The sequence below is a fragment of the Cheilinus undulatus genome, linkage group 13 (assembly GCF_018320785.1).
Source record: "Cheilinus undulatus linkage group 13, ASM1832078v1, whole genome shotgun sequence".
Classification (NCBI taxonomy): Eukaryota; Metazoa; Chordata; class Actinopteri; order Labriformes; family Labridae; genus Cheilinus; species Cheilinus undulatus.
The window spans coordinates 26,269,663-26,285,640 of record NC_054877.1 but is presented as its reverse complement, the minus strand read 5'-3'; the positions used below and the strand labels follow the sequence as shown (position 1 = coordinate 26,285,640).

Here is a 15,978-nt window from a genome sequence, read left to right as displayed (position 1 = left end):
AATGTTGCTGAACCTAAACCTGACCAACTGCAGCAACCCCAGATCATAGCACTGCCCCCACAGGCTTGTACAGTAGGCACTAGGCATGATGGGTGCGTCACTTCACCTGCCTCTCTTCTTACCCTGATGCGCCCATCACTCAGGAACAGGGTAAATCTGGACTCATCAGACCACATGACCTTCTTCCATTCCATTCCTCCAGAGTCCAATCTTTATGCTCCCTAGCAAACTGAAGCCTTTTTTCCGGTTAGCCTTACTGATTAGTGGTTTTGACCCTTCTTAAACAGACTAACATCTTTTCCACGACCACAGGATGTGTCTTTTGACATGATTGTTTAAGAAATAAGAAGTTACTCTTTGCATCAGCTGGGGTTAAATTACCTGTTGCCAGCTGAAAGATAATCGCCTATGCAGTAATTATCCAATAGGAGGCTCATACCTGTTTGCTTAGTTAAATCCAGGTGGCGACTTTTTTTTTTTTGGCCAGGCAGTGTATTTCTTTATTTATTGGTGCAAAAGAAAGAAGATTAAAATAATACAAAGGAATACATGAGCATATTAAATGCACAGGTGGGACAAAAGAAACCCCCGAGGGCTTATAAGAGGGTCCCACCTAATATTAAACATAAACATTTGCTAGATCCTGTCAGGAGAAAAATACCAACAAATTCCTATTCTCAAAATCAAAAGCAGGAAGGAGGATAATACAGTTTACAGTAAAACAATTAATTGTTGTGTCGTAGTACAATGCACTTAAAAATTGCTATATGCAGTTTAAAAGTGTTTGTTAAGATCTCTTTAGAAGGCAGGAATAGAAGTGTGACTGTGGAGTGAGGCAGAAAATCTGTTCCAGATTACCGGGCCTCTGAACCTGATTGAAAACTGTCCAAGGCTGGTTCTGTAGAATGGACATGGAGAAGATCCATAGATCTGGTATCATAATGGTGGATATCAGACCTAGTCACAAAAAAGTCATTGAAAGATTCAGGAAGTAAATTATGATGGTACTGAAAAATTATAGTGCCTATTTGCATAATATTTAGATCAAATATATTTAATATTGGCAGGCTTTGAAATAATTGAGCAGTATGAGCATTCCACTCTGAGTAGGTGACAATTTTAACAATTTTTTTGTGCAATAGAAAAAAAATGGAATGAAAATTAGTTTCGTATGTATTGGCCCAGACTATATTACTGTAAGAAATAAAAGGATAAACCATACTATAATACAGATCCATGAGATTTCTTTTTGACAAGATGTGTCTTACACACTGTAAAATCCCATTATTTTCAGCTAATTTATTGGATACAAATGATGCTTTTTCTGGTTGAGCTTGTCATTGATAAGAACACCTTAGAACTAAACATATGGAACATGTTCAAGCACAGTATTATCTATGGTAACAGGCTGGATATTATCAGACAGAGTTCTACATTTAGGCTTGGAAGTTATGTTTGCACTCTTTTTAACATTAAGGGATAATTTATTACACTTGAACCAGTAGTCAATCCTATCTAAAACACTGTTCATTCAAGCAATCAATTTATGTTCATCTTAATCTGTGATGAAAATGTCTGTATCATCGGCATACAAAATAAAAAAAGGCATCATTTGATATCAAAGGTAAGTCATTGATGTATATAAGGAATAGGAGTGGGCCCAGTATGGAGCCCTGTCGAACTCCACACTGTACATTACTGTATGAGGATTTAGCTCTGTTCCAAACAACATATTGTTCCCTGTTAAGCAGGTAACTTCTAAACCAATCAAGCTCAACACCAGATACCCCATACGCCTTTAGCATTGACAATAAAATGCTGTGGATTACAGTGTCGAAGGCTTTAGATAAGTCAATAAAAACTCCAACCATAAATTCTTTTTGATCTAAAGTTGTAGATATTTCATACATATTTTACATGTTTGGTAGAATTTGTGATAATTTTTAGGCATTTTCATAGACATTGGGGAACCGTATTTCTAAGTTTCGGGCATCTTCTGTTTTTTTCTAAGGGAATTTGATTTCAGTTTTTTGGGTATTTTCTGGAAATTCAGAAATTGATTTTTGAATTTTACAAAAATTGATTGGGGATCTCAGAGAGGGGATCCTTTAAAATTTTCAAAACATTTTAAGGAAATTTGGATGTTTGAGGGTATTTTCTGTCATTTTAATGGAACGCATTTGTAAACCTGGGGGTTGGATTTGCATTGAAATTATGGGGAATTTACTTAATAATTTCAGGGAACTGTGTGTCTAGCTTTTGAGAATTTTATTTGATTTCTTTTGGGTGGGAATTTCATTTGAGATTTTTAGGTATTTTCATGGAAAATTCAGGAAATGTGCAACTTTTCTGTTGTTTTATTTGAATGCATTTGTAAGTTTGGGGAGAAATTTGCAAAGAAATTTTTAGGGAATTTGCTTGAAAAATTACAGGAATTTTTGGGTAGATTTCTATTGGAAAATTTAGGCTTTAGGAGTCTCAGAAATATTTGGGGAATATTTTTAAAAATGGGATACATATTATGGGATACTTTTAAAACATTTCAAGAAATTCTGCAAAATGTTGGGTAATGTTTGAAATTTCAGAAATTGAGAGGATTTTGGAAAAAAAAAATATTTCCAGTTATTAAGAACTTTTAGTGTGAATTTTGTTCATTGGCCCTAACAAGTTCTGATGGTCAAACTGACTACACCAGCCCTCTCTCAATGACTGACACCATTTTTTTTTTTTTACTTACTGAAGACCCCCCAAAAACTGACCAAGTGGCAGACACACAGCCATAAACATAATCTGAAACTGACTCAGTGCTTTATTTTCTGCTGGAACAGGACCTCTCAGAATTAATTGAGTGTTTCTTTGTACAATATACATATAAAAGATACTAATGTTAATCTCATAAAGTTAACACATCTCGGTGTGCAGGCATCCTTTCAAGGCGGCTCTGGTATTATGATTCAGTCTGTTTGTCTATCAGTTTGCTTTATATCTTACTTTCTATATTTTCTTGAGTGTAATTTATTGTTATCTGTACATTCAAGAGTTCATGTGTCTTCTGGGTATAAGTACAGGTTGGCATGAATTCTGTAGCAGACTGGAGAAACAGCTTTATAGACCTAATTTCAGCCTCATTTTTTCCATCAACTTAAGCTTGATTTAAACCATTGTGCGACCCTATCATATCTTTTAGTTGACATATTTGCCATTTCTGATTTGTTCCCATGATACATCTTGGTTTCAACTGAGTAAGTCAAACAGTGTTTAATCCTGAATTTGAAATCCAGTAAAACTGTGTTCTTAAATCACACATGCCACAATTTTCTTGAGGTCAAAGCAAGGTTAGAAGTTCTTTTGGCCCACTTGTCAAACATCTATCACATAAAAGCCAGAGAATCCCAGTAGGTCATGTTTAAGAATGACTTAAAAAAGTTATACATACAATTAAATATAACAAACACAGTGATTTATTTACATTTAATTGGTTATTTACAATAACTTTTCAAATTAAACTTTGCCTTAGATTTATGTAACATTTGCACTAATTTTTAGAGTAATGTTCATAATCATGTTGAAAAAAATATTTATATAATAATGAAAATTTACCTCAATTTTGAAAGATACTGTAGATTTATTTTTAAGTTTTTAATGAGAGCAACAGTTAAGGGAATACCATAAAGCCCAAGTCATTTTTCTTGGTGCCATTATTAGCACTTAATATAATTTACAACTGTAATGTTTAGAAACATAAAAGCGCTCCATTACCTACGACAGAGGTCTGCTCTAGGATTTATTATCAGAATTAAACTTAATTTTCAACATGTGGAAATCCTGGTCATAGTCTTTAGTCATTAGCAATCAACAGATTTATTAACTGCACATGGTAAGACATGTCAACATCCACAAAAAAGTGCTATCCCCAACAGTAGGCCTGTATGCAAGGTAGTTCCCTTTGAAGGCTCTTAGAGAACTCTATAAAAATGTTATGAGTTAGTGTTTGAATACATTTTATTTATTTGAATACTCAATAATATAATAAAAACAAAGGGAACCATTTGGATCTAACAGCATCCAATAAACAGAAATTGTTTATCTGGGTTAGTCTGTGTAGTTTGTCTCAAAGGTTCAGCCTCGCCATCCTCTCTTTATCCACAGATGACTGGAGAGCCAGCACCATTTCTGTGTGGAGGACAGATAAGACAGAAAAAAATCAGTGAGAATAAGCAACAAAATCCAACAGGTTTTTGGTTCTTTATTAAACCTCTCTTGGGTCCTGGCAAATACATTTGTGAGGGAATGTTAAAAAAAACAAATGAAAATTAAGATCTGTACAAACCCAACAACTTCCGTGAATGATCTACCAGGTCGTGAACGCCGTCTTCAATGTTGTATGAGGTTTGCTCCATTGCCTTCACAAGCTCATTTGACCTCTGAGAAACAAAGGTGATGAAAAATTGAGGTCAAAAAGGACTAAAAATGTACAACTTGTTACTAAGAGGAGCAGACTTGGGGGGCCTACCTGCAGCTCTACATAAACTTTCTCCTCCAGCTCTGCTACTTGAGATATGGCATCATAAACACTGGTATCTACAACAGATTCCTGCATAGAGCAAAAGTAAAATACAACACTTTAGCAAAGCATGAAAAGGAATACATTTAAATCACCATATTACTCTTGTCCAGTCTGACCTCCTCTGTGGAGCTGTCCATAGGCTCTTGGACCTTGGTCGCTGCACTGGTTTTTGAGTTGCCATTTAGCTCCTTCACCCTGAAAAGAAGAAAAAAGAAGAAGTTTATAAAAACTACTTCGTCCTGAAAAACTTGGCATTTAAAATACTTAAGTTTGATAATGATTAATGTTATGTATTTTCCATCTGCCCTTTCAGTTTGGTGGGTTTTCTAAAGTCTTCTGTATTTAAAGATATTCTTGATCAAAATGGATGGTTTGCACCTGTCAGCATAACGCAGTGTGTTCATTGTGTATTCACATGAAGCCATGCCTGGAGACACCAAAGCAATCTGTGGAATAAGAGAGGAGGAAACATAAGTACATATCAAAATCTCTTTAAACGCAAAAAACAAGAGCATGTTAAAGCTTTAATACAGCCCTGTCTCCTACTCCAACCAAATTAAATATAAATTCTCAACATTAAAGAGGTGATACAAAACATAAAGTTTTAATAAGGTCGAACCTAAGCACTTTTTTGTAAGCCAGTCAATCCTAAAATAATTATAGAGTCTAAATAATGCTCAAATGGGCATTACAGGGCCTTGAATATTTTTGATTATAATGTTATGTCTTATGTAGGTATCTTCTCTTTTATTTTTTTAAATCTATTTATCCATCTATGTATCCCCATAATAATAATAATAACATAATAATACTATAGTTCTTGGTGTACACACACATCATCCTCCAAAGTTTCTCTGACAACAATCAAGCATTTGACAAACTGGAAGTTAGTGCAGTCATTTAACATACCATGCAGGTCCTGGACTTTTCTCCAATAAAGGAGTCCCTGAGGACCTTGGTCAAAGTGCTCATCCTGAAAGGGATGTGATCACTGTTCATTCCCAGCGAACGAATACACTCCTACAGGACACCAGAAAGGATGTACAGGAGTGTTAGATGTGATTTTTAAGTTTTTAAAATGCTGCTGATAAAAACTCTGTTCCAAGAATGTCAGAAGACTAATAGTGCCCATGAATAGTACTCACTCCCTTGGATGTTTACTCTTTTTTTATTGTTAGAAATCAGTCATGGTCACTATATAAATGTTTTTTTAATAAATCGCAAAAAGTATCATCTTTAATGTCAAAGTGACATCAACAAAAATATGCATTATAAAAGTGACTGCATAAATATTATCCCCTTTAAAGTGACTTGCCAAAATCAACAGCAGTCCAGCCAAATGTTGCTAGTTTTCTAACAATTTGTGAAATCGTGATCACCTGTATGCAGTCAAGTGATGGCAGTATAAAGACACCTGTGTCTGGAAGGTCCAGTCCCAGGTTAATCAGTATTTCATTATACCATAAAGACAAAAGAACACTCCAAGCAACTAAGAGAAAAGGTTATAGAAAAGTACAAGTCAGCAGATGGACACCAAAAATGTCCAGGCCGTCCTCACAAACTGAGTGACTGGGCAAGAAGGAGACTAGTGAGAGAGGCTAACAAGACATTTATGACTACCCTGAAGAAGTTAAGCTTCAGCAGCTAAGATGAAAAAGACTGCATACAACAACTGTTGCCCACTTTTCACCAAAGTTTTATGAAAGTGGGGCAAAGTGAAAGCCACAGTTGAAGAAACCTCGGATTAAATCTCAACTAGAGTCCCCATAAGGCATGTGGGAGACTCCATGTTCAAGTGGGAAAAATTTATTATTTGGTCTGATGAGACCCAAATGGTGCTTTTCAGCCATCAGACAATTTGTTTTGTTTGGTGGAAACCAAACCCTACACATCACCACAAATGCATCATCCCCACTGTGAAGTGCGGTGGTGGCAGCATCATGCTGTCGGGATGCCTCTCAGCAGCCAGCCCTGGAAGACTTGAAAATGTAGAGGGTAAAATTAATGCAACAAAATATAGGAAAATCCTGGGGGGCAATCTTATTCAGACTGAGAGAAATATGGTTTGGGAGATGTTTTTCCAAAGCAAGACAATGACCTGAAACATACAGTGAAAACTAAACAGAAATGGTTTAAAGACAACAAAGTGAATGTTCTGGAGTTGCCGAGTCTAAGTCCAGACCTCATTCCCATTAAAATGTATGCAGTGATTTTTTTTACATAACATATTTTAATTCAATTGACATTACAGAAATTGGTTTTCACTTTGACATTTAGGAGATTTTTTGGGCAAAAAAGCCAAAATTATATTGACCATGGTTGATCTATAAAAATCACCAAACAGGGAAAACATCTAAGGGGATGAATACTTTTTACAGGTGCTGTAAGTATTGGCTAACATTATTCTTATAAACTGTCAACTCTTTCCTCTTTTCAGCTTAAAGTAGTAACATAACTAATGTGGACATGCACCAACAGGAGTCATAGTCACAGTACCTTTAGAGCCAGTAGGCTGCGGTTTATCTCTGCAGTCTCGACCAACGTGTTTCGGTCATTGCTGCTCACATCTGTGCCACGCTCATTGCCAGCCAAATCAACCAGAGAGAATTTGCCGTGCAGTGTGGTGGCACGGTCATTGCGTCGCAGGACAATCTGGAGGATGGCGTGAGAGCGGGATGAGTTTGCATTGGCTGAGGTCTGGCCAGATGTTCTACAGAGGACAGAAATAAAAGGAAAGCCGTCATGGTACGGTTTTGTATTTTTAAAGTCAACAAAATTAAAAAATACAGTGAAAATTAAAATTTATGTCTGAGTCATAAATGGGCAAGTGTATTTTAAGTCTTAAATGCCAGACCACCAGTTAAAAAAACAGCTAAAAAAAACAAACAAACTTTAACACAATTGCATATTGAGTACTTATTGGCATTTTTTAAAGCTAGGAAACCAAGTTTGCATAAGATAACCACATACACACCTGCATGAGCTGCCCATCTGAATCATCTTGATCACCTCTTCTGCCGAAGTCACATAAACCTCCTCCAAACCCACGACCTGAACCTGCTGTCGGTCATCTTCCAAAACCCGAAGCTTTGCCTTTTTGTTCAGCAGGTCGTACACCTAAATTTAAAAGGTCAGTTTTCAGGATAACTTCAGTAAACTGACATTAACATATTCATAAAAGTGAACTTTTTCTTACTTTTCCATTGTAAATCTCAAAGAAGCTGACGTAGACAGAGAGATCCAGATTAACATTTCTCCGATGGCTGAGATTAGCAAAAACATCCTGGGCTGTAAGGAAAAAAAACAGACAAATGATTATCATTTAAGAGAGTTATAAAGTAAAGCCTGAAATTTATTGCATTTTCTTAATTATGGCAATTAAACATGGCCTATAGCCTTGGTGAGTTTGACATAATATAATCAGCTAAAAAAATACACAAAGAAACTAGTGATTTCTTGATAGCAGTTAGTAATTTCAATACGTACCGTAAAAACCTTTTCTTTCTGTTTAAAATGAGAACTACTTGGAATGATTTCACACCTACCTGCCAAGGCATAGATTCCTTTTGCGCTGTCCTGTTGCCTTCCTGAGAAATCACCTCCCATTGTCTGGCAATAAAAAAATAAAAAATTCCCCATCAAGCAAGAAAGGGAGCAAATTTTACCCAATATCTTTCAAGTGAAATACTCTTCAATATTCTCCATCAGACAAGCAAGCAGATTCTTACATGAGTCTTTCCACTACCCGTCTGGCCATAGGCGAAACATGTTGCCATGCCACCTTCAAAAATGGACTGCACCAAAGGTTTGGCTGTGAACCTAAAGAAAAAAAAACATCTGTAAGAAACTAAACCTTTTTAAATGAAAAAGGATAACAGCATTAACACATTTCAAAATGTCAATTCTGGGAAGTCAATCAAATCTGCCATTAAAATATACAAACACAGAGCTACAAAAGCTGTAAGGAAAAGAGAAATCAGGGAAAATAACTTTAAATCATATATCCTGGGACTAAAAAACAAGCAAAGACCAGATCTTTAATAAAAAAGTGTGATCAGATCTACTATGTCGCAACATCAAAGGAAAAGTGAGGTCATTACTTGTAGACCAGGTCGTTGGTGGCGGTCTCATTGAAGGAGTAGTCAAAGTGGAAAATTTGGTTGTCCAGGTACTTGGTAAGGTCCACTTTCTGTTTTGGCTCATGGACCAGCAGAGCACCTTTTCCAGGCACAGACACCACATCTATCTCCTTTTTATTAATCTCTGAAACACAAGTAAGTTGGCATTTTAAATAAGGAATGTTTTCAATACCATCATTACTTCCTGCATTAAAGTTCAATGATGCTGGTAAAAGGATGTGAGACATTCCTGCTTTCCTACCTTGCTTGTTCAGAGGCCGTTTGCGAACGCACACACAGATCCTTTGGGGTTCGATCTATAAAATCACACAATGTGTGATAAATATAGGCTGTTATGGAGTACAGAATTACATCAGATAAAGGGTCTTTTTGTCAGTCCAAACTCACATGGTCTGTAGTTGAGATGGGAGTTATTTCCAATGTCTCTCTGAAGTCTTGGATCATATCGTAGAACTTCTGGTTTGGTCTAGACATTTCTCCGAACTGAAGGAAAAAAAAAATTCAAAACCATTTCAGAAGGAACTTTTTGTTTATCTTTAAGTCCAACAAAGCCACACTTTCAGAGAGCAAAATCTCACCTTTCCCCTCTTAGTCTGATTCTCAGGGGGTTTTATAACGCAGGACAGCCTTTTGTTGCCTTTGTTCAGCTGCTGGGGAGCCACAGACTTTCTTCTACCCAAGTTACCTGTGGATAATTTTAATTATTTTCTGTTTACATATGGCATCACATGACCTCATATCTTCTTCTGGCACCGAAGAAGAGAGTAGTGGCGGCACACTAAGTTTGCAGCGGCCCGATGCTCACTCATCAAACACAATTTCGTTGAAATACTGTACCTGTCTGTACTGTGTGTCAATGATAATAAAGGCCTATCTATCTATCTCACTGCCATTTCCAACAAATGTAGAACAGAGGTACATGTTCATAGAACAAGAAGTGGACATGATTTTTGTGCTTTAAAAAAAAAAAAAAAAAAAATGTACACAAGAAAAGATACACTGCATTTGTGAAATTAATGGACTTCTTGTTTTAGACACAGTATAGGGTATCTATAAGGATAAGTTTAGAGTGTATGCTTAAATTCATGTCACTGTAAAGCTGTTTCTGACCTTTAACAGCAGGCGGAGGGGGCATTCTCTCAGGTTCATCATTTTCCTTTACTGCCTCCCTGGACAGTTCCTGTTGTGCTTCAATCTTTCTATGCTGACGATTAGGATTCACTAGTAGAGATAGGAAAATTTCACTTCTGAATCCTACAACTTATCATGTCATAAACTGCATCAGTAATTACCAGGTACATTGAATAACACTGCCCACATGCCATCTTTAACAACGATTTAAAAAAATGATACAACTTGTAATTTTTCTTTTAAACTTCTGATTGTTTCTACTAACCAGAGTTTGTGAGGACTGATGGAGGGGGGAGATCATGGTGCATTGTCTCCTGGCTTTGATGAGATGACCCGTTGGTCGTAACTGATGCTCGAACAGGGGCTGAGGGCTGAAACATGCAAGTCTGCCTGGTCTGAGACCGATTGGCAACTGGAAAAAAAAATACATAGCTGAGGGATGAGCGATCAAAAGCAATCTTTCGAAGTGAGTACAGTCAAGTAATGCCAGCACCGTTTTTTGGGGTTTCAGTCTAATTCAAACCCTTTTATTATGGAAAGATAACCTGGATGAGCAACAGTCTGCCAAATCAAAAGAGAATTAAACAAAGACAAAAAACAGTGATTCCAAGAGAAAACAAGTTCCTTCAGAGCTTGAGAGAGTGAGGGAAGCAAGCAAGGTGAGACTGAAACAGGTGTAGAGGAATAAAAGATGAAGTGCAGCAGGTTATTAAATAACAGAGTGCATCCAAAAACTGTCCAAAAACCAAAGCCATCTAAAAACATCATTGTGCCCCCAATTAATGATCTACAGCCAATAATTATGTATGTATAATCAGTCATTGGCTAGGCTGCATTAATTGTGCTTTTTATCACATTGAAAAAGGAGAGGTTAGAAAGTGCGAGTCATTTGCTTCAGAGAGAGAAACATGCATGCCTTGCCGACCTGACTCTTCAGCCTTGGTGACTGCTGGAGCAGAGGCTTTTGAAGGAAAATAAGTTATTAGGAGACACACTATATATCATGCAGGACTCTAAAATAAGTAGTACAAAGTAGTTACATACAGGAGGCAGGGGCAGGAATCCTAGATGAACGCAGTCGACCCTCATACTGGAAGGGGGGAGACAAAGAGAAAGGACAACCTGTTTATGCATCATTTACACACTTTACAGTGACATTAATTTTCTTTGGTGAGAATTGTTCAACCTTAAATAAAAGATGAGTATCATGTTCATGCATGTTGTAAATTAATCTACTCCAGTAGTTCTCAACTGGTCAGGCATTGTGACCCACCACCACCCCTCCAACAAGCTTGATTTATCTATTGAGAAATATTGCAGTTTGGACTCTAAATGGAACAATAAATAAACAAAGAGACAAGACAATACCACCCCGTTTGAAAAGCACATCATTACAGGAGGGCATGTACGCATACATTTTATTTTACTCTGTTTTAAAATTCTTTTTTTTCAATTTGGCAAAGATTTTCCTCATTATCTTGGGGAAACCAGTGTGACTTAAGACATAAATCACACAAATTCCATAAAGATTTGGGGTGGGGGAGCAGGGTATCAAAATGAAGTAATGATATCTGTGTTGTAAATTGGGCTGGTAGGTACAAGATGCGTTGGTACGTGTACCACCATGTCAGTACTGGGATACTCATTCCTGGTCATGACCCACCAGTTGAGAACCACCAATCTTGTATACACCTTTCACTCAACTTTTTTGTTTCAAAAAGAAAGAGGCCAGTTTGATGATATGGAGGGCATGTGAGATTTCTTTGTACACTAGACAGAGCGCAATTCTCTAATTTAATGCACTGCTAATTAAATACAAATTGATTTGTGACAAAGAGATATTTTTTGCTCATATACACCCAAATTTGATGATTTCTGGCACATTTAAATTCTCTTTTCTGTCAATATGTTATAGTTATATTTATCATAACATATGCAACATACAGGTGCTAAACCAGAATGAAAAAAGAATAAAACAAAGATTAGATAAAGGCATGTTTAAGTCAGAGCGCCTTCTAAAATTTAAGACCACCCACTAGTAAAAAAAAAGACATACATTTTCAGAATATTTATGACCTTAAATTTAAAGAGTCCAATTCCACTTCTTAAGGATCCGCAGGAACCCTGTTTTTGCTACTGAAATAAGGTGGTACAATTGCTATTTTGTGAAATGGTGAGATGACACTTACTTTGTCTGAAGGAGGGAGTGGCGGGTCAGCAGGTTTGTTCATAGCCCCATTTACAAGGTCCAAAAGCTCTGGATTGAGGGTGCATAGCTCACTCACTTCCACCTAAATCACAAACAAAGCCAGCCAGGAGAAAGATGTACAAGTGAACCTCAGATGAGATGTCATGTGCATTAAAGTCAGGTATATGATAAGCATACATGATATTTCTTGGGACAGTTATGATGGATTTAAGACGATAATTTGAGAAGAAGGCTAAACTATTATTATTAGTCATTTTATGGATTTACTGACCTCCTTGCCTCGGCAGATCTTCCTCTCATGCCACTCTACCATAACAGTGGACTTTGCAGCATCAACAGACTTGACCGTAGCCGAGTGGACTCGACCTGGTTCATAAAATCAAAAGAGCCAAAAGACAAAGCCAACCATTAATGCCGCAAACAGGACTATATTTTGAAATGCGAAAGCTTAGGTCGTAAACAACATCAGCTCACCATCACTTCGACTGATTTGGACGGAGAGTCCAACAAGGACTTTGGACAAATTGCTCTCCATTGCAGCTCTGCCTCGGTCCTACAAGTTCACGGAGATCAGGAACAGAAATCAGGTAACGTTAACGGTTTAACAACAAGCTAACTAACGCTACATGACGACAATGCTGTGGTTTCTGAAAAAACATTTCTTCATTTCAAAGTTATAACATGTATGAAGTCACCGTTAACGAACTCGAAATATGTTATTTGTTTGTTTATTTCATCTCACTAACGGTAAAATCTTACTTACCTAGGGGCGAGTCAAATTCTGTACCGCACAATATTTAAACTTGTGTTATTTCCGGTTATTAAAGGATTTGATTGGTCCTCGTAATGACATCATAACCGTCCTTCTTCTTCTGCGATCTTTTCAGGTTGATTCAAAATAGCGCTATACCGCCACCACCTGGTCACGGTAAGGACTTCATAATATTTGTTCCACTGATAGAAAATGATGGGCTACTGGGGAAATAAAGAGAGAAATGAGTTCTTAAAAGCCTGAAATAAAATAAACTTCTTCAGCTATTTTATTATCTTCATCCTCCTAAAACCAGACATTTCTTTGAAAAATAGAGATGATACAAGTTATCATGTCTGGATAAAGAAAAAAAAAACATGAAAATAAAAACACTAAATCAAACAATAGGCTACATTGAAACACTTGAACTAGGCATTTTTTTAATTTAAATGATATAAATAATTAATTCCTTTTTAACTGAATACCCTTGTCTTTGAATTTATCTGACTGTTTTGAAATATACTCTGAAAAGCTGTCATTTGTGAATATAATATTAATTCACCAGACACACCAGGTGTCTAAAAATGAAGACATAACCAAAAATGATCCCTGAAATAAATATATACATGCATATTATACAGTGCAGTCAGAAAGTATTTAGACCCCCTCCATTTTTTCCAAATTTATTTTTATATTGCAGCTTGATGCTACAGTTGTTAGAACTATTATTTTTTCTCATTAATCTATTCTTTGTATCCTACAATGACAAAGAGCAGGAAACAGTGTGCCTATAATGGTAAAAACATGGTAGGTTAAAACAAAATAAGAAATGTGCTATCTCTAAAAAAGGAACACGAGAAAAACAAGTGTGAATTGCAATAATTATTCAATAACTAACACACAGTTTGCTCCTACATCATTGGAACTATATTTCTATGACTTGTTCATCTCACTGGTGGCTGCTGGGACAAAACTGATTCATAACATTTAGTTATGAATCACTGGTACTTAAAATCTACGTCTAGAGGGAAGAAGTTGAAATTTGTCATTTAAAGGGCAAGCCATCTTTTAGAATTGAACCATCTATCCTCTGTTACTGTCTGGTATTACCTGTGGGCTAAACTGTGACTTACAGTTTGCCAAATGAACCATTTCATGGTTTGGCTAAGACTAAATGATGGGCTACTAGGGAAACAAATTGAAAAATTAGTGCTTAATAAATACTCGTTATTATTCATAAAAGCAACAAAAACACACTGTTTATTCATTGTTGCCTCTTGAAAATTTAAACCACACTCTTCCTGAAATGATTGGAGCCCTTGTTTTTGAAATGTTATTCTTGTAAGTGGGTCCATTGGACTATAGTAATGTCGGTATGTAGCCATGCTAACATGCAACATTTTTTTTTTCAGTCCCCTCCAAATCTGATTGAAGCCAAACTTAGGTGGCGAATGTTAACCAGCGTTTGGGATGCCCTTTACCATATAGAAGGCTCAGCTAAAGGCTACTTAGTCGTTTCAACCGGTAGGCTTACTTACTTAATACAGAAACAACACAAACAAAAAGTCCCCAATAGGCTGGCTATAGTTAGCAGGGCCAGCTGGGAAGCCACTGTTTCAATTTCTCCACGAAAGAGTCCATCTTAAATGTATCTATGCATTGGTTAGAGGCATGAGTGACATGAGTGATCAGAATTGAAAGTGTTACGTTGATATTTTTACCAAGGTAGGCTATGAGTCATGATTTATTTCAAGGAAACATGCAGATCTATGACAAAACTGGCATGTATCACACCCATAAAGATGGAGTGAGATTATCTTTGTTGACTTTAGGACTGACAGTTAAATGAATTTCATTCACTCCAGTCACTGCTCTACCCCTATCATGAACACATAGCATAGCAGCTGCCATGACTTTAGTCTGTTTTTATAATTTAGTCTGTTTAATGCTCTGCTGGCAAATATAGACTGTGGAAGTCAAAGAAAAGCTTGTGAATGAATCAGGAGTTTCCTCTTATTTTAGACTTGGATTTATCAGCTGTTGGAGGTGTTATCCTGAGTTTAGGTCTCTGAAGGCAAGGAAGAAAAACGGCTGCATCAACAAGACATTACATCACATATACACAAATGTCTGTCAAATGTTCAATAAATGTAGCACATCTTAAAACCTATCAATATCAAACGTCAATAGAAATATCATCTGGATGGAGGTTTTATTTAGATCTCATACATTCACATATTACATGTTCACAGTTGTTTCTCCATGACTGGTTACTTCTCTAGAACAGTTGTTGTGATCCATTCGCGTGTATCTCATCATGTGAGCACAGACTCCCTGTTTGTCCACATGCTCTATCTCTCCCCACACCCACTGCAAACCAGGCACAACAGTTCAGTCCCCCGTGACATCAACAATCAGGGACAGCTGGAGAATGACCCATAATGCAGTTCAGCCTTGCCTTCAGCGTGGGAGGCTTCCCATTTTTCTTCTTTTCTTTTCTGCACCCCCCCGGCCTCCCCTGTCCTCTGTGCCCACACCCTCTCAGCCTCCAAACCTCCTAGCTATACACAAGCTGGACTTATGTATACACATTCTCCGCAAGCGAATGCTGACACATGACAAATCAAAGCTTTAATAAACAGCTTATGCTGAACAATTTCCCCACCACCACCAAAGGATGAAAAATAAACAAATCCCTGTCGGCTTGGCCCGGCCAGGCCATTTGGTGGGTCTGTCTGTCGGTGACTGGGTGGCCCAGGGCTGCTCGGTGTGAGGCCTGGGATGGAGCCACAACTGTTTCCTGTGAGCAGCCCAACCCCCAGAACTTCTCCACAACTGGCTTAGTGGGTGGTATACCACTCCTTCTTTTTTTTTCTCACATCCCCACAAACTCCTACACCCTCCTCTCCCTGTCAGTAAACGCTCCTCCTCCTGTTTTCCTCCCCTTCAGTCAGTTGGTTGATCCATTCTCACAGATTCAGTCCAACACTGAGCACTTCCACAGCGGCCTTGAGCAGCTCTTACGACATCTGTTTGTAACAGTTTCATCAAATATCTCATCTTTGTGTTTGTTTGAGCCTGTCTCTGTGTTTTTACACGAGTGTCAGCTCTAAAATTGAGTTAAACTGACATTTAAAATGATTCCATGTGGGCTCTCTTTAAATTAAGTACTGTTATAAAG

General features: G+C 37.2%; 1 protein-coding gene across 2 annotated transcripts; it reads right to left on the bottom strand.

Moving 5' to 3' along the window:
- Positions 1 to 3,984: 3,984 nt before the first annotated feature.
- kif2c (kinesin family member 2C) lies at positions 3,985 to 12,921 on the bottom strand. 2 transcript variants are annotated; one of them, XM_041802489.1, is made up of 23 exons: positions 12,810 to 12,921; positions 12,521 to 12,599; positions 12,318 to 12,412; positions 12,027 to 12,128; positions 10,882 to 10,927; positions 10,754 to 10,798; positions 10,103 to 10,249; positions 9,817 to 9,927; positions 9,285 to 9,391; positions 9,094 to 9,189; positions 8,948 to 9,002; positions 8,668 to 8,830; positions 8,296 to 8,386; positions 8,113 to 8,176; positions 7,764 to 7,855; positions 7,542 to 7,684; positions 7,064 to 7,277; positions 5,477 to 5,587; positions 4,946 to 5,013; positions 4,684 to 4,762; positions 4,514 to 4,594; positions 4,331 to 4,424; positions 3,985 to 4,173 (listed from the first exon to the last, which is right to left on the bottom strand). In XM_041802489.1, exons 2-23 carry the CDS (start codon positions 12,579 to 12,581, stop codon positions 4,112 to 4,114), a joined length of 2,127 nt encoding a protein of 708 aa, XP_041658423.1. In that variant the 5' UTR covers positions 12,582 to 12,599; positions 12,810 to 12,921; the 3' UTR covers positions 3,985 to 4,111. The 2 variants fall into 2 exon arrangements, with proteins under 2 accessions (XP_041658423.1, XP_041658424.1); XM_041802490.1 differs by having other exon boundaries at positions 10,763 to 10,798.
- Between the last annotated feature and the right edge of the window lie 3,057 nt (positions 12,922 to 15,978).

Excerpts from the sequence above, each read along its gene's own strand:
- kif2c (XM_041802489.1), bottom strand. The coding sequence starts at position 12,581 with ATGGAGAGCAATTTGTCCAAAGTCCTTGTTGGACTCTCCGTCCAAATC. Across the intron at positions 10,250-10,753 it reads TGAAGAGTCAGGTCGGCAAG|TTGCCAATCGGTCTCAGACC; the intron begins GCATGCATGTTT and ends TTTTTTTTCCAG. Across the intron at positions 8,831-8,947 it reads ACGGCCTCTGAACAAGCAAG|AGATTAATAAAAAGGAGATA; the intron begins GTAGGAAAGCAG and ends CTTGTGTTTCAG.